The following is a 20,806-nucleotide window of genomic DNA, read 5'->3' as shown; positions in this document are numbered from 1 at the left end:
GAATTTTTGTGTCTCGTCCAGAACTCAGGAAAAAAAAAAAATTGCTGAAAGATCCTGCCTTTGATACTGGAAAAAATAAAAGCATGTGAAAGAGAATAAAAAATGTAAATTATAAGTAAACTAAGGAAATAAATGAACTGGAGAGCTGGCATTTTTCACTTCTCTTAGACTTCCTGATCATCTCTATAACAACTTAATGGTAAAACCCTACATCTCATGAACCCATATAAATGCTGTCATATCCATATAATTACTACTGTTCAAAATCCCCCTTTATTAGAATTCCAGCATTCCCTTCATCCCCTTTATTTTTCTCTGCCATTACTTGCCTATAGTTCTAAATTGCATGCTTATCTCCCAAAAAGGTTTTAAAAGCATAATATATTCATGCAAAAAGAGATCATGGTGACAATTGAAAGGATCTCTTGAATTGCATCTCTTCCAGTAGTCTTGTTCAAGCTGTGCTATGTTATTTTTTTGTCAAAGGTTGAGAAATGCACCGTGTGCCCTCTGAGCACCTTGTCTTTAGGAACTGGGGACTATGAAGCAGAGTGAACTCTGATACCACAAAGATTCCAAGACAAACATATTTAGCAATTATCCTCAGCGTTATGTGGGGAAGATCAAGCAAAACTAATCAATTTTTCCAAATCAGAGATTCCATCTCACTAAACAAACAAACAAACAAAAAAAACAACAACAGCATAAACATAAACAAACAAACAAACAAAACCAAAAAACCCAAAAGAAAAACACAAACAAACCAAAACCAAAACAACAATAACAAAAAAAAAAAACAAAACAACAAACCCACAAAAACCAAAAACCAAAAAAAACCAAAAAAAAACCCCAAAAAAACCCAAACAGAAGCCTGCCTTTATTCTTCCCAACACCATCCACATGGCCATTTTCCATTCAGATGTTCTTGTCCAGAAAAGGGAAATACCAGAACTTTTCTCATGACAGCACAACATCAAAGCAGCGCAGTGGAAGCCAGCCCAGGTGACCCTGGTGTAAAACTGGTTAAACCATCAAAATCAACACTTTGAGAGCCCAGTTAAACCATCAAAATCAATACTTTGAGAACTCTGGAAGGAGCTCTGTTTCTTCCCCCACCCTGATGGCACTTTGTGACAGGTCCACACCAGCCCCAGCCTCCCACAGCAGCTCAGCCACAGCACCACGTCTCTCCTGAACCTGCAGAGGTTCCTACAGCTGACATTTCCAGACCTGCACACACGTCCAGCCTGGTGGACAGGAGAAATGCACCAGGACCCTGCATTATGCATGAAGGTCACTGGTCTTCACCTGCGCTGGAGGAATTCTGCTGTGCTTTGGTTTGGAGGGTTTGCCCCCAGCTCCAGCGTTGACAGTGCTGTCAGCAGCCTGAAAATTCCCCCCCAGACTCATCCTTTCGAGGGCTCTGTGCTAACCCAAGGCGTGCAGGAGGGCAGAGGTGGAGAATTTAGCTGTTGGTATGGATACTTTTGAAGGAAGGTCTCGTGAAGAACAAACACAGTTTGCTGTTCTGCAGGGCTAACCTTGAGCCGCTCTTTTTTTTTTTTTTTGTGAACAGCCTGTTTGAGCAAGATTTATGGGCTCACTGTTCACGGGTGGCTATATTTGAGCAATGTTATGCGTGTAAAGTGCATTTAAGCTATATTTTTCGAAAACTTCCGTTGCTTTGGAAAAGTCTGAGGGTGGGAGTACATTGTGTAAAGCAGGTGTGTTGGACAGAGCCATCAATTAAACCTTTGCTTGCTTAATACTTTTATAAAATGATTGTATGGTTATGCATCAGAGGTGACACGTATTCCAGTTGAAGAAAATGATTTTTATTTTTGTGCTACAACGGGCTGACAGAGGAGTTATACACCAGATTCTGTGCTGACCTGGTACTGAAACTACTAGCAAAGTCTGCAGTGGAACCAGTCCAAACTGTTTCCAAAATTCACAATGCACAGATCTCACAAACAACTGTGAATTGCTATCTGTTTTGACTGGCCTTTTGACTTCACAACTTGATTTTTGTGTTAAACATTTTTTTTTAAACACATTTTTTTTTTTTAGGATTGCATGTGTTCGAAATGGCCTGGCTCAAGTCTCTATTACATTAGCTAAACCATATTATAAAACCCACTGAATTAAAGGTCTCCTAGACATTTATTTGATGACTTGGGATTTCGAGGAAGCAGTTGTCCATTGTTATGTTTCCTGAATCAATGCTGCTCTGAAGGAGTCGCTGAGTTAATTTATGGTTTTAATCCCACGGTGCTTGCTCAAGTCTGGCAGCTGTGGAGAAGGTCGGGGGAGGTAAAGCTGTGCTTCTCAAGCTGCAGTGGCTCAGAGAAAACCGGGGTCACTCTAATTACTGCCAGCCCAGGCTCAGCATCACAGCATCCTGCCTTGTGCTTCAGAGAGCCCGGCAGTGCCCCCGCACCTGGGGGAAATGAAACACACTTTTCTGTGTCATGCACTCGCAGGGATGGAGTGGCAGTCACCTGGGATGCAGCTGGATTTGCCTTTGAATGAAATCCTCTGAAGTGAAGCAGCTTAACTGCCTTTTGTCAATAATTAGCTACATGGATCAATCACCAAGAGGGCCTGGCCACGCATGGCACATCTATGACATTTTCCTTGCCAAAAGCAGGAAAAATGAGAAAAAGAGCCCTTGGCAGAGCAAAGGAGCTCTGTGCCCTGTGTGGGTCGAGTTTCTGCCTTCCTCTTGTAGTGGCATCTGGGTTCTGCCCAAACCCAACCAAGCTGCTGATAAATTCTTCAATTTTGGGTGCGTGCCCCGAGCTCTGCACCTGGAACTTGTCGTGCTCACGTGGTCCAACCAGCCTGGGAGCTGAGGACGTTTTCCTGATGATCAGCCTACAGTTTAGTTTTCTTTCATAGATCCCTATTTTTTCTGAGTGTCCCACGGCCTTCACAAATTGTCCGTTTTATAACATTTGAGTTTCTGAACCTGCCTCCCTTTGAATTCATTTCTGTATTTGTGAAAGTGCAACTGTGCATGAAAATGTTAAGCAAATGGTGGTAGACATTTTCTACACTTTGGAGGGAAATGTTTCCATCCAGGCATGTGGGAATTCTTCAATATTTAATAATAAAAAAAAAGTGTATAGCATTTCAAATAATGAAGATTAACACATGCTGACAGTTTCTGGGTTAAACCTTCTCCTCTGAGTGACTTCAGAACAATAAATTGTGTAAAGATGGTAAGTAGTCACAAATAAAATATACATTCCGTTATTATTTAGGTAGAGCTTGAATTTACTGAAACAGAGCTGCATTTAGTTATATTAAAAAAAAATCTGAAACAAGGAGAAATGTGTTCATGTTGAATATATACTTTCTTCAAAAGATTCTTCAACATTTTTAGATGAAATATCCAGAATCAGGCACTTCCGAACATGTCTGTGATTAAGAATTATGATCAGAAGCAGAAAATAATAATCTGAATTTACTCCCCCCACCACCAGTTTCTATTATTAATGATGTAGAACTTCACCTACAGAAACAAACCCCGAGGAGACTCTAGCTTTTAAGTGCTTTTCATCACATACAGGCTATTCCTTCCTTTCTTTTCTTTTTCAAATAATGAGCATAATTTTATGACACGCATTTCACGTATCTTATAAAGAGCAAAATACTGCCTCAATTAGAGAGAGACTTGAGCTGCAAAAAGACTTAAATGTTCTGCATTCATTGTCTTCCTTCAGGCTGTGAGGGTAAGGCATAACCTCTCTCCTGATGGTAATTGTTTGCTGCATTTATCACATTCATTTTCCCTCCCTCTCAAAGTATGGCTGAAGAAGGATGGAAGAATAGGAATGGCTTCAGCAAGAGGGATTGAGCAAGACTTATCCTCAAATATTACATAGCATTCCACAAAACTGTAAGAGTCATCCTCTGCATTAATAGCATTTGCTGTCTGCATAATGTTTGACTAGAAAATGCTACACTTTATGAATTTAAAACTGCACCACGGAAAGTAAAAGGAAGACCCGAATTAGATGCACATTTAATTTTTTATTAGTACATTTGCATGATGCATCTGTTCAAGGCAATATTCTCAGAAAAAAAAAATAAAAATTGGTTATAGACTCACAGAATGGTTTGGGTCGAAAGGGACCTTCAAGATTATCTCGTTTCACTCCCAGCCACGGCAGGGACACCTCCCACTGTCCCAGGCTGCTCCCAGCCCCAGTGTCCAGCCTGGCCTTGGGCACTGCCAGGGATCCAGGGGCAGCCACAGCTGCTCTGGGCACCCTGTGCCAGGGCCTGCCCACCCTGCCAGGGAACAATTTCTTCCTAATTCTTAATCCAGGTCTACTCACTTTTAGCTTTAAGGCAAATTCCCCCTTGTCCAGTCACTGCATGTCCTTGTAAAAAAAATCTCTGTTCAGAACCCCTTTAGGTACAGGAAAGCTACTCTAAGGTGATATCTAATATTTCCACTCCCTTACTTCCAACTCAATTTGGATTAAGATCAACAAACACCTTTCAGGGTCCACAATATATTGAAATCCTGCAGTACATACTGGCTTTGAGGTGCAAACTGATGGAATCAGAACAGAAAACAAAGGGGCACGAAACAATCCACTGTGCCCAGAGGTGAGCACGGAGCTGATGGCACTGGAGAGGCTAGAGGAAAAAGCCTGTATGTCCCTGGAGGACTGCTGGATCTGGCAGAAAGTCCTGACACAAATAATGTACAATTACAGAAAGGCTGAATATTGTTCTCTTGGAGTTTGGTGGTGAAGCCCAAGCATAAGGGACACCTGCAGATGCGCAAAACACACATTTGGCTCTCTCTCACAATCAGAGGGGCTTCAGATGATGGATTCCACCCTTCACCCACGTAATTGTGTCAGAACAAGGCAGGTGGGACATTGCAGTGGAGGAATAATCCTCATCTGGTGGGCTGGGGGCTGTTCACAGCCTCAGTGACACCAGCAGACCCATTCTGCAGCGCCACCGCGGTTTTCCTTTGGGCCTCCCCAGGAAAGAAGGGGCAGATTCCTGCTCCTCTTGCAGAGAGAAGGGGCAGATTTCCCTCTGCCCTCTGCCATGGCTATCTAGGAGGGTTGGGACAGGGGTGGTGAGGCTGCTGCCATCCTCCCTTGCTGTCCTTCAGGCACCCCGTGCCACATCTTGCGGTGGATACCACAAGGATGTGCCAGACTGGGAAAGGCACCATCAAAGCTGCGGGCACAAGGGAGAAAAACCCCTACAAAAGTTTGTGCCTCTGTTGCTGCCTTCCCCGAGAACAGCTTGTGGCACATCCTCTCTGGCTGGCAAATAAATCTGATGTTTTTCCTCGTGTCTCACGTTTCTCACCTTTTATCTAGCGCCTGTTTTTCAAGTATTCACATTGCAAAACCAAACACTGTTTTCTAGGTAAATAAGCAGAGTAACACAGAATGTATTAGCAAGCACTGATTTTTTCCTCATTGTACTCAGAATTAACTCTTTGGTCTTTGTTTCATTGTCAGCTGCAAGGAATAATTAACATCGGACAAAGAACGGGTGCCACTGTAAGGAGCAGCACAGCTGAGATCTCTTGTCTCATTTGCAATTATGCCTGGAGCTAACAGGATCACAGAGCAGGCTGAGATCCTGCATAATTAGTTGAGAGACTTCAGTGTAATAGGAGTAGAAAAAAAAGGTCATGGTGGGGAGGCAGGCAAGGATGCCAGTCATGCAGCTGTGCCTGCTCCTGCATTTTGCAGTCTGCGTGGCAGTTCCAGGCAAACCCGAGCACTTACCCGTGACAAAGCCCATCACACCTGCACACACCTCTGTGGGGCTGTGCTGTCCTGAGGAGGGCAGGGAAAAGGTGCCTCCAACAGCTTTGCTCCTCCTGCTTCTGCAAGTATATCTCAAATCCCAGCTCGCGCACTCAGGCACTCTTTTCCCTTCCTCCTTCTCTCACCTACCTCAGCACCACCCCTTAAACTCCTATTTAATAAAGGCTGTGGATTAGTATTCATGGGAATGATCTTTCCTGTTCCCAAAGTAGCTAATTCTCCTGCCTGCAATCAGGTTGTTTCAAGATGAAAACAGATAAAGAAGAGGCCCCCTGTGAAGTGGTTGAGATGTGCATTAAGGCAACATTGACATTTGAAATAACTTTAGCCGGAATTGTGTCAAATCAATGAGACTTTCAAGCAGGTTGGCTATAAAATTAATTTAAGTTAATTTAAGTTAATGGGGAAACCCAACTGCTCAGAGCAGACCACACTTCTTAGGGACTGGGAGACCTGGAGAGTCACGGGACTGCTGAGGGATTAAGTTCAGATGAAGGTCTACCTTTTTTCCGCCTCCTGTCCCTCCATAATGACTATTCCGTCCAAATAAACTGGATAAAAAGCAACAAACCCAGATTCTGTGCTGCACAGGTTGGGACAGCCCTTTTGAATGGGAGGTGCTGACTCTGCCCATGCTGTTTTTGGCAGTGGTGCTCGCAGAGCCTCGTGGTTGGAATAGCTGCATGAGGGGTCAGCCCAGTCCTGCCTCCTTCCGCGCTTGCTTCAGTTTCTGTGTGCTCTGAACCACGGGGGGAACGCCAAGCCAACACCACGGGGAGGCTCAGAGATTCTGAGGCAGAATGGGAGCTGGAGTCACCTTCAGCGTGTCTCTGCCAGCATTTCTCGTCCCCTGCTAAAATCTCTGCCAGGAGTGGTGCTGATGGGAGCTCAGTTTCTGCTGGGCAGCCCGGGAAGGACTGCTGAAACTCCAGCTTTCCCCACTGCTGAGGCGCAAGCACCAGGATCTGTGTCAGATCCTCTGGGATCAGGGCTGGTACAATCAATATTTTTAGTGCAGAGCTAGAGGAAAAGTCCCCTGGGGAAGATGATAAATAGGAAAAGGGGAGGTTATCAAAGTGCCTCTCTCCGGCGCAGCCTGATGAACACGTTCCCTGGTTTGAAGTCTGGCCAGGGAGAGCCAGGCCAGAGTGCCTTGAGACAGTGAAGGAATGCTAATAAGGCTTTGCCTGTTCAGTCAAAACCCTGCTTTGCTGCAGTTCAGGAGACGGTCTGGGCTGCAAAAATGTCAATACATTCAGCTGATCCACTGTGGCATGGGAATACAACCAAAAGGATCATCCATAGGTACAGAGGGCTCAGAATAAGGGGGAAAAAGGCAGCTCTGTGATTTACCAACAAATTCTACCCATGGAGATTTTCACAGGACTGTGCAGGGCGATTTTGGCACCACTTGTGAAAGACACCAGGTGAGAACCGGGGAGTGCTCCTTCGAGCCCTGGGGATACAGAGCTGTTGGGTGGGTGCCTGGGAGGGGCACGGCACCCATCAGAAATCACACCACCACTCACACTGGAGCACCAATGACACATCTCACTGTCCTTCAGCCTAAACAAGGTCGTTTAGCTTGGTGAAGTGGTGGTTTGGTGTCAAGGTGTTTTGCTCATCTGACTGTTTTTTCTGGTAGCACCAAGGGGGTATCAGGCAGCCCTTCCCTTTGGCAGGATGGAGATGCCAATACCCTACATCTCATTGTGGAGATTTGGCACTCCATTATCTGACTTCAGGAGAGTATTCATCCATTCAGGCAGTCTAAATGCATGACAGACATGAATCTGAGTAGAAGGCAACTCATTGGAGAAGAAATTAACCACAAATGCTTTTTTTTTCTTTTCTTTTTTTGCAGGCCAGAGGAATGCTTGTGGGCACAGGCGAGGGAAATAGATTGCTAAACGCTTTTAAAAATACCCAAATGTTTCAGTTGAAGTGCAGTTTTTTATGCCATGAAGGGATTAACTGGGACATGTTTGCTGAGCCATTCCTGCTGCCCGCTCCCTGTTTGCAGATGTAAACTGTGCGTGCCATTCAGGCAGCTCAGCTGCTGCTCTGGGACCAGGGGCGAGTTTTCCTCCACCACATCACACCCAGCCCCTGGGCTGCTCTGGTTTGGAAGCCTGGCTTTGGATTCCCAGAAATATCTGGGGAATGTGACCGTTACAGAGTGAAAAAGCCACTTGTGAGTAGCTGGTCTCACTGCCACTGCTGAACAACACTTTCTGTCACGGCTCAGAGGCTGGAAAGGAACAGGGAGGTGGAGCAGCCAATGCAGGTGGTGAGTGGCATGTGCTATATATGTATATTACATAAATATTGGGTCAGATTCTTCTGGAAGCCACTCTGACTCCCATCTTTGTGAACCAGAAAACCTCCTCACTCATTACGGTCGCTGGCCAGCCATGGCTCCTGAAAAACATGAAAATGAAATACTTGCAAATCCCTCAGTAAAGGGAAAAGATGGCTTTAAAATAAAGAAGCACTTCTGACTTTCAAGTAGTGCTGCCCATTTCCATGCGAGCTTCTAAGGAAAGGTAACTGGGGACAAACCTTTTAGCTGGCTGGACAAAGGGGAAAGGGCTTTAAAACTAAAAAAAAAGGGTCAATGTAGATTAGGTATAAGGAAGGAGTTGTCTTGCAGTGAGGGCAGTGAAACGATGAAAGAGGTTTCCCAGAGAGGTGGTGGCTGCTCCATCCCTGGAAACACTCAAGGTCAGGTTGGATGGGGCTCTGAGTGACATGGTCTGGTTCAGGGTGTCCCTGCTCATGGCAGGGGGTTGGACTGTTTGGCCTTTAAACCCAAACCGCTCTGTGGTAGCAAACTGGGGGCATAAATTAAACACCTACAAAGATGCACTGTTTTCCCCATCCTCATCAGTGTTTTTTTTTTCTTAAATGGAAGAAAATTATATCAGCACACATCAGAAGAACAGCTAGATTAGGTTGATGAGCTTAATTAACATCTTTGTAATACGACTTCCACTTTTCTCTCTCTAGTCTCAGATGAAGTGTGACATACATGACATGACCTGTAGAAAATGCAGATATACATACATATATATAAATATGTATGTAAATGTACACTCCATATTTACACAAACAACCCATGCTTTAATTGCTTAATCAAAAATTACCTGTTAATGCCTTTTCACTCTTAGAAAGAAGCTGTGAACACACACACTTTAGAGAAGCTGTGAACCTGTTATAGTAGCATGAGTCACTGGTAATAAAGGAATTACTCCATGTCAAAAATAATAGAGGTACATCCTTCAAGAGGAAAAAATGAGGGAAAACCACCAATTGCTCTTCCCTCATTCCCCAGTGCTGTAGCTGCACCACAGAACCCACCAGACTTCTCAGGCACATCTTTCCCTCATTAGAGCCAGGTGAAGATGTCAGAAATCATCTCCTTATTTGCCATGTGCCTTGGCATAATGTCCATTATTTAGAAGGATCTAAATTTTTTAGATCCTTCTATTTCTTTTTTTCCTTAGAAGGATCTAAAATTTTCCATAATTTAGAAGGATCTGCTCGACCTTCCCACCGGCACCTCCCACCCTTATGTCCCCTGTTAAAAATTGGGGTTATATTTCCTCCTTTACAGTCAGTGAGACCTCCACCAGACTGCCATGACTTCTCAAATATGACAAAGAGTGGCTTTAGCCCCTTCCCCTGGCAGCTCCCTCATGACCCACGGGTGCATCCTGCCAGGTGCCGTGGCCTTGGGAACCTTCAGGTGCCTTGGACGGCCTCCACCCCGATCTCCTCCTACTCTGGCCAGTTCCTCAGCCCCTCCCTTCACCTTCTGCACCTTGGGCAGTGTAACCAGATCACTTCTTGGTGAAACTGAGGCCAAGTGGTTGACTACCTCAGCATTCCCCGTGTCCTGGTTGTCCCATTTTCTTCCAGAGTGGGTCCCCATTTTCCCTACTTCTCCTTTTGTTCACCTACAGAAACTTTTCTTGTTGCCCTTGATGTCCCTGGAAAGACTTAACTCTATCATGGCTTTACCTTTTCTAACCCGATCCTGGAAAACTTCTCTGTGTGCCTCCCAGGCTAGCTGTGATTGCTTCCATGCTCTAGAGATTTCCTTTTTGTGTTTTTATTTGTCCACAAGCTCCTTGTTCACCCACACGGGACCCCTGGCATCTTTGTCTGATTTTCTTTTTTGTTGGGATGTTTTGTTTCTGGGTTTGGAGGAGGTGATAATTGAATATTAATCAGCTTTACTGGGCCCTGATTCCCTCCTGGACTTAATCCCATCATACTTGACCAAGGAGATCCCCGAAGAGGCCAAATTCTTCTCTGCTGAAGTCCGGGCCATTAAACTTGTGTGCTTTCCTCACCACCCAAAAGATCTGTGATTCCACCATTTCACAGCCACCACTGCCCCTCTTGGTAGGTTTAGTTTTTGGGAAGTCAAGAAGAAAAGGTGGGTGGGCTCAGTTATTAGTTATTAGGAAGGAATTCCTCCCTGTGAGGTTGGGCAGGCCCTGGCACAGCTGGGGCTGCCCCTGGATCCCTGGCAGTGCCCAAGGCCAGGCTGGACACTGGGGCTGGGAGCAGCCTGGGACAGTGGGAGGTGTCCCTGCCGTGGCAGGGGGTTGGATTAGATAATCTTTAAATTTTCTCCCAACCCGACCCAACCCATGTTTCTCATTTGTGGTGCTTGAAGTCCTCCTTGAGGACCAGGGCTTGTGAACACAAGGCTGCTCCTGTCTGTCCCCAGAGGGGCTCATCGACCCTTCCTGCACTCTGTGGCACATCCCTGCCACCCTGTCACCTCATCCCTGCCCTGTGACACATCCCTGCCACCCTGTCACCTCTCCCTGCCTGTGGCACATCCCTGCCACCCTGTCACCTGTCCCTGCCCTGTGGCACATCCCTGCCACCCTGTCACCTGTCCCTGCCCTCCCTGCGAGCTCTTTGTCATCTCCTCACCCATCCCAGCAGAGCTCCATGAACTCCAGCTGGTCTCTTGCTTGGGGGTGACATCCCCTCCTTGTTTCCCCTTGCCTGCCCTTCCTAAGGAGCCTGTGGCTGAGGCTCCCCTCCCCCAGAAACTTTAGAAGGGTAAATCCATCACAGCCAGACTCGTGCAAGCTCACTGTGTGTCACACCACAGCACTTACACCATATTTTCTGACGCCTCCATCAGAAAGTAGCATGTGTCACTTTTTAGGGGCCCTTTGATCCCGCCTCAATGCATCACATGTATATTTTATGCAGTCTGTGCACTTGACTGCATTTATTGTGGCCAAGGCAGCACAATACACTCCGCCACAGCTCCTACTGACCTCCCACAGCATCCCAGCCTGCTTTTGGTTTTCCAGCCTGATGCAAATGATTTCTTCCCAGTGTATTTTGAGGGTTGGTTTCCTCCACCTAGTGAGAAGTGTGCCTGCTGACCTCAGGTGAAGTGTGACCTCAGGGAACCGCAGCCCATCAGCTGGCAAACTGCAGAAATAAATATTATTGTGACAAAGAGGCTGTGATCCTGCGTTTCTCCCCACCTCCTGTGCCCCACCTGCGTTCCACCAGGTGGTTCCTGCTTCCTGAACATTCCCACGTGGAGCCTAATTCCAGTTCGATGTAAACTGCATAAAAAACCAATTATTCTTAATCACATACACTGGTAAAATAGATTTTGCTGCACTCCTAGCAAGCTAAATTGTGAGAACAAGACATGTTCCCATGTTCTCTCATTCAGAGGAATTAAAAAATATATATTTACAATGATATATGTATCACTGAAAGGTAATTTGCAGTAAATGAAATCATAAAGCTGCACAACAAAGTGCAAGTCTGCCTTTTATATTTTAGATTTGTCATCTAAAGCAGCATTCTGCATTCTAAAGTGTATCTCTCTATTAAGAAAATTATGCAAATTAAATTTAAAGAATGAAAAGACTTTGGGATCAGTAAAATTATTTATTCCTATTTAAAAATTATCTTTTACTTCTAAGACTAGGTGATCACAGGCCACTTAGTAATCACTAAGTGAACAGACTGACCTCCTGCTATTAAATCTAAGGCATAAAATAAGTGTCATTGTGTTTACCACAGAAGTATCAGAGACTTCTTGTTTCATGATGATATAGTGTGTTGATGCTCATGTTATTCCCTTGAGCTCATTAGCAACAGATATGGGAAGATGGACATTGATAAATAGTTGCTATTCTGAAGAGATTTACTCATTATTTTCTCTCGTTGTCTTCACTAGAATTCCTGGGCATATATGTTATGAAGTGTGTGAGAAAAAACAAACAAAACATTTTTCAGTTCTTCAGGAAAAGTCCCCATGTTTCATGAAACAGTTGCAATTTATAACCAAAAGTCAGAAAGCTTCAAGATGCAGAAATTCATGACTGAAGTGCTAATATTCAGCCATCATTCTCCAAAAATACTCCTCTTCTCGTGTGCAGCACTGTATTCTCATTTTTTGTGACTGGTAGAGATATGTAATAGGGGGAAATTGCAATTTTGTGACTTTTCTTCTGAAAGACAACATGCTGTGGTGAGTGTTGGGTGTTGAGACTGCATGTTGGGCAGACATTGTCACCAGTTGAGTGCTTGTGGATGGTTTTTGTCTCTAATAGATGATTTTTGGAGAAAGGGCACAAGCAGAAACTCATAAAACAAAAGGATGTGTATTTTTACAAAAGGGCTAATTCAAGGTGTAAACCACTGAAGCTTCGTCTCTCTTCAGTAAACATAATATTTTTTTATGTAATTTAATTGTTTAAATGGTTTGGGAGTGAATGGCTTTTCCATGTGCTACTTTAATCCTTAAGCTTCTTCAGAAATTAAAATTATAGAGTTAACTATTTTGGGGAGCAGAAAATGGAGCAGAAAATAGAGTTAACTATTTTGGGGAGCATTTACTATGTACAGCAAATAAAACAGAAAAGGGGCAAGGGTGTGAGCAAATACCAGCTCTGCTGTGGCATCCCATAGCAGGTCTGCTTATCTTCTCAGAAATTAATTTGCCTATGCAGGAGTGGAGGAGAGAGGATAAGGATTGATAAATATCCCAGGAAATATGACTTACAGGAAATGAAATTGTCATTTTACATTCCTGGTGCTCATTCAGAGAGCAGCAGGATAGAAAAAAAAAAAAAAAGGTATTTTTAGACTCATTCAAACCTATAGGTGTTTTGTTTTTTTTGTTTTGGTTTTTTTTTGTTTTTTTTTTTTTTTTTTTTTAATCTGGAAGAACAAAGGGAACACTTTGAGGGGAGCACAGCACCAACTGCTGATATTTCCAGAAACAAACTTACCTACCACAAAGACCCTGTGGATGAATCCAGGAAAATGCCACGTGATAGCTCTGCTCCACACTTGCCGCCACTGAGATAAGCTGTGTTGCAACAGAACAGCTCCAAGAAAACCACCTCATTTTTCAAAAGTTTTATTGTTAAGTTTGAAGACTAGACAAGGTTGTACTGGTTTTACATCGCTCTACATGATTTAGGTATATACAAAACCATTTGAATATCACACAGCTTGAAAGGTTGCAAAGGTTGTTTGTGTCCGAGATACTTCTGTACTTACTGACACATCAGAAGCCAGCACTGAATATTATAGTTCACATTGGTTGTATAGCAAAGATACACTCATTTAGTATCCTTAGTCTTCAAAACTGACACTTAATTTGTATGAAGCCATTCCAAAAGAGAAAGTCAACCCCGGACCCAGAGCCAGTTGAGGCGACGGGCCCCGAACGCCGATAAAAAGGAGCCTCGTGCCAGTGCTTTATTTCCCAGGCTATAAATGTAGCACATTACCTAGCAACATAAAGGTGAAGCCTGCCTACAAATACTTAACTGGTTCAGGGTGAAATTTAATTAGGAGAACACTTTTGGCCTTGTTCAATGCCATTGTTAACAATTAATGCAGAAGGAAAATTTCCGAGCTTTTCTCCGTCCTCTCTTAAGGGACATCTCCTGTCCTGCACTTCTGGTTTTTTTGGGGGCTGGTTGCTTTCACTGGGAGAAAACAGTTGTGTTAACTTATAATTTGCCCCTTATGGCAATGGTATGCACCTAGACAACAGAATAAAATCAAATGGAAAGAGTTTATTTCTATGCCCTAATCTGATTCCCAATTGTTTTGTTGAATCTGAAGGATTCCACTTAAACCAGGAGCTATTTCTGACTGATACTGCTGACACTGGGAGAAGAATTTGGTGCTGGAAATGCCATTCCAGGAAGGCTTTTTGGTACATGAGGAATAATGCAATTGGAAAAACACCTAGCATGCAGGTTAAAATTGTAAGGGCATCAGATATATGATTTTTTAATGAATTGTCATGAAGTATTATCATAAGTATTATCCTTGTGAAGACTGCTGACAGCTGACCCAGGACATGAGGGTGGAAATAGTCAACACAAAATTAATACCAAATTAAAACTACTGTGTTACATGAAAACTCTATATGCAGATGAAGGGGTTACAATTAATTTACTAAACCAAGAAATATTAATTCAAAAGCAAAACTGAAGTCGCAAAAGATGAATTACATGAAAAAAAAAAAACCACCAACATTAAGAACAGAAACCAAATATTTCAAAAGAACATTAACACAAGTTTTTAAACTAGGAAGTCTAATTTTCTGATATGGCCTTCTGTTTTTTGGATACAGTCAGTTAGTGAACTATCTACACGCTATTCTTCATATCTGTAATTAAATTTAGGGTCAACTGCTCTCCCATAATAGGAAAATGTATTTAAACCTCTTAGAGTATTGTGTGTTGATACTCTAAAGACTAGTTTTTATCTTCTTGTTTTTTTTTTATTTTTAACCTAAAGCCTAAATTGCAAAATATAGGCAGCAGATAATGTAGGGATAGACTTGTCCTCCATTATTCAGATTTTTTTTTCTCATTAGAAGTACCACCAAAGATTGACTTTCTCTTTAAAATTACTCCTTTTGCTTGAAGACCACTCCATATATACATCATTAAGGAATGCTGTTAACACAGTTACAGACAAGACAGTAACAGTCTAGTGGCTTTTGTTATGCAGCACAAAGTAAAAAATAAAGAACAAACTTAGCAGTGTTGCACAGGACCTCAACATTTCTTACACATACTTTTACCTTTACAGGACTCTTCTTTAGAAGTCTTTAAATGTCTAAGCCTTATAAAATAAATACTTGTATAAATACAGTTTAAGGATTAAGTCATTTTGTAGAGGCAGGGTGTTCTGTTTGCTAAAATGTGACAGTTTAAGTGACACTATCAGAAAACCGCCACCATTATATCCCCAATTCTTGTATGTAAAATTCCTGGCTGCTATTCTAGAGTCTTTCACAGTTCAATGGATAATATATATTTAGTCTGTGGTGGAGAATGTGTGATTAAATGCAGGTTTTTTTTCCGAAATCCAAACCATTTTGTTTCCAAGGTAAACTTTGCCCTTTGCAGATTGTGGGCCAGCTAGCTGCTGGCCTGGGAAGCAGTGCCCGAGTTCAGAGTTTTGGTGAGAATGGAACAGTGACAGAAAGTATAAGTTCAGTGACATTTGCTAAAACATGCAGCTGCATCTCTCTCTCTCTCTCTCTCTCATTCTCTCTTTCTCTCCACATCAGCATGTTATGAAATTAAAACGTTGGCAGTAATCCCAAGTGCTGTTGTTTCAGGTAACAGATAAAATGTCCCCTCACTCCCCGTCCCGGGATCTTTTTTAGTCTGAGGTGCTGCTCTAACGTAGTCACAGAGCACTTTACTCCAAGGGAGCTTGGATTGCTCTTCAAAGGTTGGTATTGTCATCTCAGTCAGCAGGGGAAACTGAGGCACGGGGGAGAATGTCCCCCCTATTTCTCTACTTTTCCTCCTAAAATCTAATTTTTAAACTGGGGTTGCTATCATGCTGTGTGTGAAAGCATTCCTGTAGATGGGGCATGATAGGAAACTTCCTCCTCGTGGCTCACTGGTATGTGACTGAAAAGAATTTTTAGGAGCAGAGGGTGACAAGTGCCAAGCTTTGGTGTGCCCCTACGTCACCTCTTACCTTTTGGGGAGGAAAGCTGTGACTTTAGGAAGAGCCTAAAGAGAGAGGGTTTCCTGGCAGTAAGGGAGTCATTCCTCCAGTGTGTCTTTTAGCACCTGGTTCCTTCACCCCCCATTTTCCTCCTCGGAATGGAATTCGGAGCGTTTGTGAAAGCAGTGGTGGGATGGGCAGGTCACAGTCTGGGGCTGTGTGCTCACCCCTGGACAAATCATCCTGGAATGGGATTTCTGATGGAATGTGTGGGCACCCAAGATGAGGCACCACAAGTACCCTGGTGCCTCACCTTAGTCTCCGTGAAAAAAGCTCAGAAACTTTGCAAATTCATAAACTTTGGCAAACTCATTAGCTTCATAATACACTGATTTGGTTACATATGCAAACAGCTGACATCTTCCAAGGAAAACAACACCAGCACAGTGTGATACTAAACAGAAAAAGATGGAGACCGTGTCTACAGCATGCAAAATAGAGAAGGAAAATGGGGCAGTTAGGAAAACCATCCAGGTGCGTGGACTCTGCTGTCTGGATGGAAGTGGTGAAAGGTAGCTCGTAACATCGCAGGTACCGTGTTTTTAACAGTACCGTGGAGAATTTCCCAAAATATATGTCGTAAGAACTGACAGTGTTTGATAGGCACAATTACTATAATGCAGTCATCCCCAAGTAAACTTATTGCTAAAAGCTGCAGTATCACTTTTTGCAAGTAAGATGACGGTATGATTTGTGGAGAACTCGTCAGCCCAATGTTCACGAAGCTGCAAATGAGCTTCGTCACACTATTTCTCTTCCCTTGTAAAAAGGATGCTGCTGTTTTTTTTTTTCTTTTTCTTTCTCTTTTTCCCTCAACGCGTTTCAACTGGTGGTGAACAACCCAGAGGAGAACTAGGAGGATGATTCCACAGCAGAAGGGACAACACCAACAGATTTCAAGGGCAAAGAAACCGGATCGGATCGTTTTAAAAGGGCAGGCTTAGACCTCCTGGCGAAAGACAGCTAGCGGCCTACCATAAAAATGAGCGAGCACTGGTTCATGGAAAAACCCCACTCAGCATCCTAAAAGCTTCTTCTACAGCAGGAGCAGGGCGGGCTCAGTCCTCAGCTGCGCAGCCCAGCAGCTCGGACCGCAGGGTGATGCGGCCGTACCACGACCAGGGCAGGATGCGCACGTGCCGGGCGTAGATCGGCGGCTCGATGACGTTCTTGCGGTGCGTGTCGTTGTCGAAGTTCCCCTGGAACACCTGTGGGGAAGCAACGGGGGAGGTTTTAGTGGAAGTTCCACTCAGAATACTTGCGGGGGAGCAACGGGGAGGTTTTAAGGTCGGCCTGGCCTGTGGTGAAACTCCGACGGCGCTGGGTCCGCGATGAATTTTTATCGTTGGGACGCACGACTTTTAACGCTGTTGAAACTTAAGGTTTGAAGTGGCAAAAGAGAAGGTTTGGAAGGTTTTAGGAAGGAATTCTTCACTCTGAGGGTGGGCAGGCCCTGGCACAGCTGGGGCTGCCCCTGGATCCCTGGCAGTGCCCAAGGCCAGGTTGGACACTGGGGCTGGGAGCACCTGGGACAGTGGGAGGTGTCTGCCACGGCAGGGGTGGCACTGGGTGGGATTTAAGGCCCCCTCCCAACTAAAATCTGTGATTCCACGAACCCCTGCCTCTGCTAAACCTTGTGATTCATTCACACTCAGCTCTGGTGCAGGCAGAGCCTTCTACTCAAAGCTTCACCCACTGTTCCACCAGGGCCACGCTCTGAAAGTTACACAGAAATCATTAACATTTAAAAAATTAAATGTCTTTTTACTTGGCATTTGTACCATCCCAAATTAATCCCAGGAGATCCTGTTACTGTTTCTGAGAAAATAACATTAAAAATTAAAGTTAAGAATTTTTATTGTATCGCTTATGAATGTAGCTGGGATGCAACCATATAAACCCTTCTAAAATTGGTGATTATCAAGGATATTATCTTCTCATGTCAGGCAAAAGTCAGCAGACGAATTAAGAGCGTCAGGCTGTGATAAAACATCCTAGCTCAGTACACTGCATGCTATGATCCTATTTCCACCTGTATTGGTTAATCCACACAAAAGTGAGTTATAAAACTCCTATCTGTGATAAATCAGTGCCAGATTTTCCCCCTGCCAGCCACTATTTAAATTCAAAGGCCACAGCACCAATTGTTGGCAAAATGATCAGATTATCCCCTTGGGTTATTTTCAGTTTTTATGGGAAATGTTCATTCTCTTAAAATGTCAGCCAATTCACTTCTCATTTGTAAAAACTGAACCTGATGGCTTTTTGACTTAAAATGAATGACTGTTGTTTGCATCATGCAGAGAAGAATATAGACCTCCTGGAGAAATGCTTATATGACTGAATTAATGCAGAATTACAGGTTTCCTGGAAGTTCTTGGGAAAATATCAGAGTTTGAAGTGCACGGTGGCTGATCTAGCATTTTTGCCCTGACTCAGGTTCCTTTGTGACATGTTCACAAATATTTTGGTCTCCCTGCCGCACCTCTTTGGATTTTGGAAGCTTCTCTCCAGTGCTGTCCTTTCAGGACATCAAACAAAATCTGTCCCCTCCCCGGGTGATGCTCTTTTACAAGTGATGAATTCCCCTTCTCGTCTGCCATCAGAGAGGTGGGAGCATGATAGGGTGTGGGAGTCCTGATAGATGGATAAAGTAGCAGAGAAAATGACCACAGAAACATCAGTTTTGTGAGTCTAAGGAAGAAAAAAAAAAAAAAAAAACAAACCAACAAAAAAACACCAACAAACTACCAAAATCATTTAGCACAGGGAAAATTGTTTGCTGCCCAAGTACAGTGTTGATACATAAAATCAGCAGGAGCTTGGGCTAACAAGGTTTGCACCTCAAGTCTAGTTTCATTTGTAGCAAAAAATTACATAAGTTCATAGTTGAAATTACAGTGGCACCTTCCAAAACCCAAAATGCAGCTAGGAAAGCTTAAAAGTGTTTTTGGTTGTTTGTGGTTGTTTTTTTTTGTGTTTTTTTTTTGTTTTTTTTTTTTTTTTTTTTTTTTTTTTGTTTGTTTTTTTTGTTTTTTTTGTTTTTTTTTTTGTTTTTGTTTTTGTTTTTGTTTTCCCCCACTTGATTTCTTGCACATGCATGTGAAATTTCTGTTGATATTTTTCGCTAGGCTAGACAAAGGAACTTTTCTACAGCCCCAGTGTTCTTATCTGCATATAGATATGAAAGATAAATAAAATTGCGTGATGCAAAACCAGCAACAAATACAGCTGAAGGAGGGAGGATTATGTAATTTACTTACAGCATGAAAACAAGAATTACATTTTATTTTTAACTCATGCAGGATTTCATTATCACTTGAAGTCAAACTCATCTGTCTCAGAGGTTATTTTATGCAAATACGAAATACACTTTCCCTCAAAATTCAAGATGTAGTTTCAAGAAATTAACCAAAAGTGCTAGATCAGAAGAAGGATTTTAGGGAAATAAATTTATCAGGAATATCAATTTAAAGGAATATCAAGTAGGGGAAGCATTGCCAGCATGCACAAATGTGACCTGCACGAAATAAAACATTCTAACAGAAATTTACTGTTCTTTTTCTGTGGCCCCATGGCAAATTTCTTATGGGGAAAACTATATCCTTTCCCACTCTTCATTTACTTTTAGCCTCAATTCACTAATAAAGTCAAGGAATTTGGAAGGAGAAGGGAGGACAAAGGACAAACCATGACTTATCAGTAGAAGAAAAAGCTATTTCAGTAGCTAAAAGTAATTTTTTTACTCTACCTGTTGTTTTATGCCCAAGTAGTCAATACTAAATAAGCCACCAAAGTAATTAAAACCCTTGAAAAGCTGATGCCTCTCAATGACCACTCCTCACATTTGTTCCTGAGCAGTTTTTTTCAGAATAGCTCTGATGACTGCCATGACTTTTTAAGATTTCAGAGGCTGATGTTGGAATCACTATATAATGTTGTATGAAAAAAAAAGAAAAAAAAAATTTCCAGTGATGAAATAACCCCAGGGTGATTTGTACACAAGAAATAAAGACCAGAATGTAAATTATCAATGTGTCAGTGCACACAGCCAGTGCACACCTTCATTTTCAGCTCTGCCTCACCCCAAAACAGCAAACACAGAGAAAGAAGCAGCAAGAAGTTGGTTTTTTTGGGAGTTATTAAACAGATAAGTCTCTCCAGCCTGAGAGGAGATACTGTAGATGTCTATAAAACCATAAGTGGCGTGGGGAAAATCGATAGCAGGCAATATTGCAGTGTCCCCTCAGCAGGGCCAGGAGGGGACAGGCAATGACAGCAGGGTCATCCAGAGCCATCTAAAGGTCACAGTTCCCCTTTCAGCACATAATTAAACCATGGCACAGCTTCCACAGCCTTTAACCGCTGCTAAAGATCAGATAAATTGTGAGGGGGAAAAACGGCGTGGGGCCTAGCAAGGGCATGGGCAGAAAAAAAGAATAAAAATTCAGAGCTGGGAAAGGGCACTAGGGAGGAATAACAACCTTACTTTTACTGATGCCTTGTTGGGACTACCTAAAAACAGAGGACAGACAAAATTAAGAGAATTAAAAGTGGTTATATTTACTGAAGGGCCTTCAGGTAGATTTTGGGCAGGCAAAACCCCCACAGGAGCAACACCCAAAAATGAACCACGGGTCACGGGTTTTCACACGTTTATAAGTTTGGTCCATTTGCACAGTGGGGGTTGATCTAACAATTACAGCTTCAGCTAATGAAGTCATTCACCCCAAGTTTCTCTCCCCAGATCACTTTTGTTTGCATTTCTGGGCCCTGAGGCAGTGAGGTGTCCTTGATTGCCAGGCCTGGAGAGGAATTGTTGTGTCTGCCCAAAATGGGACAGCAGCAGCTGACACTGAATGTGGAGCTGAGAGTTATACACTAAAGAGCTGCAGGATCACAAAATCATGAAAAATATAAGCACCAAAATC

At 43.1% G+C, this 20,806-nt stretch overlaps 1 protein-coding gene across 2 annotated transcripts in view; it reads right to left on the bottom strand.

Annotated features, from left to right (window-relative positions):
* Positions 1-13,226: 13,226 nt before the first annotated feature.
* Positions 13,227-20,806, bottom strand: part of EDIL3 (EGF like repeats and discoidin domains 3) — a 239,371-nt gene continuing 231,791 nt past the window's right edge. For both annotated transcript variants that reach the window (XM_054002699.1, XM_054002700.1), the window contains one exon: positions 13,227-17,083. In XM_054002699.1, coding sequence (XP_053858674.1) covers positions 16,934-17,083 — 150 coding nt within the window. In that variant the 3' untranslated portion in view covers positions 13,227-16,933. The remainder of the gene's footprint in view (positions 17,084-20,806) is intronic.

The sequence above is a fragment of the Vidua macroura genome, chromosome Z (genome assembly GCF_024509145.1).
Source record: "Vidua macroura isolate BioBank_ID:100142 chromosome Z, ASM2450914v1, whole genome shotgun sequence".
Classification (NCBI taxonomy): Eukaryota; Metazoa; Chordata; class Aves; order Passeriformes; family Viduidae; genus Vidua; species Vidua macroura.
The sequence above is the reverse complement of the archived record's forward strand: the minus strand, read 5'-3'. Positions and strand labels throughout refer to the sequence as shown.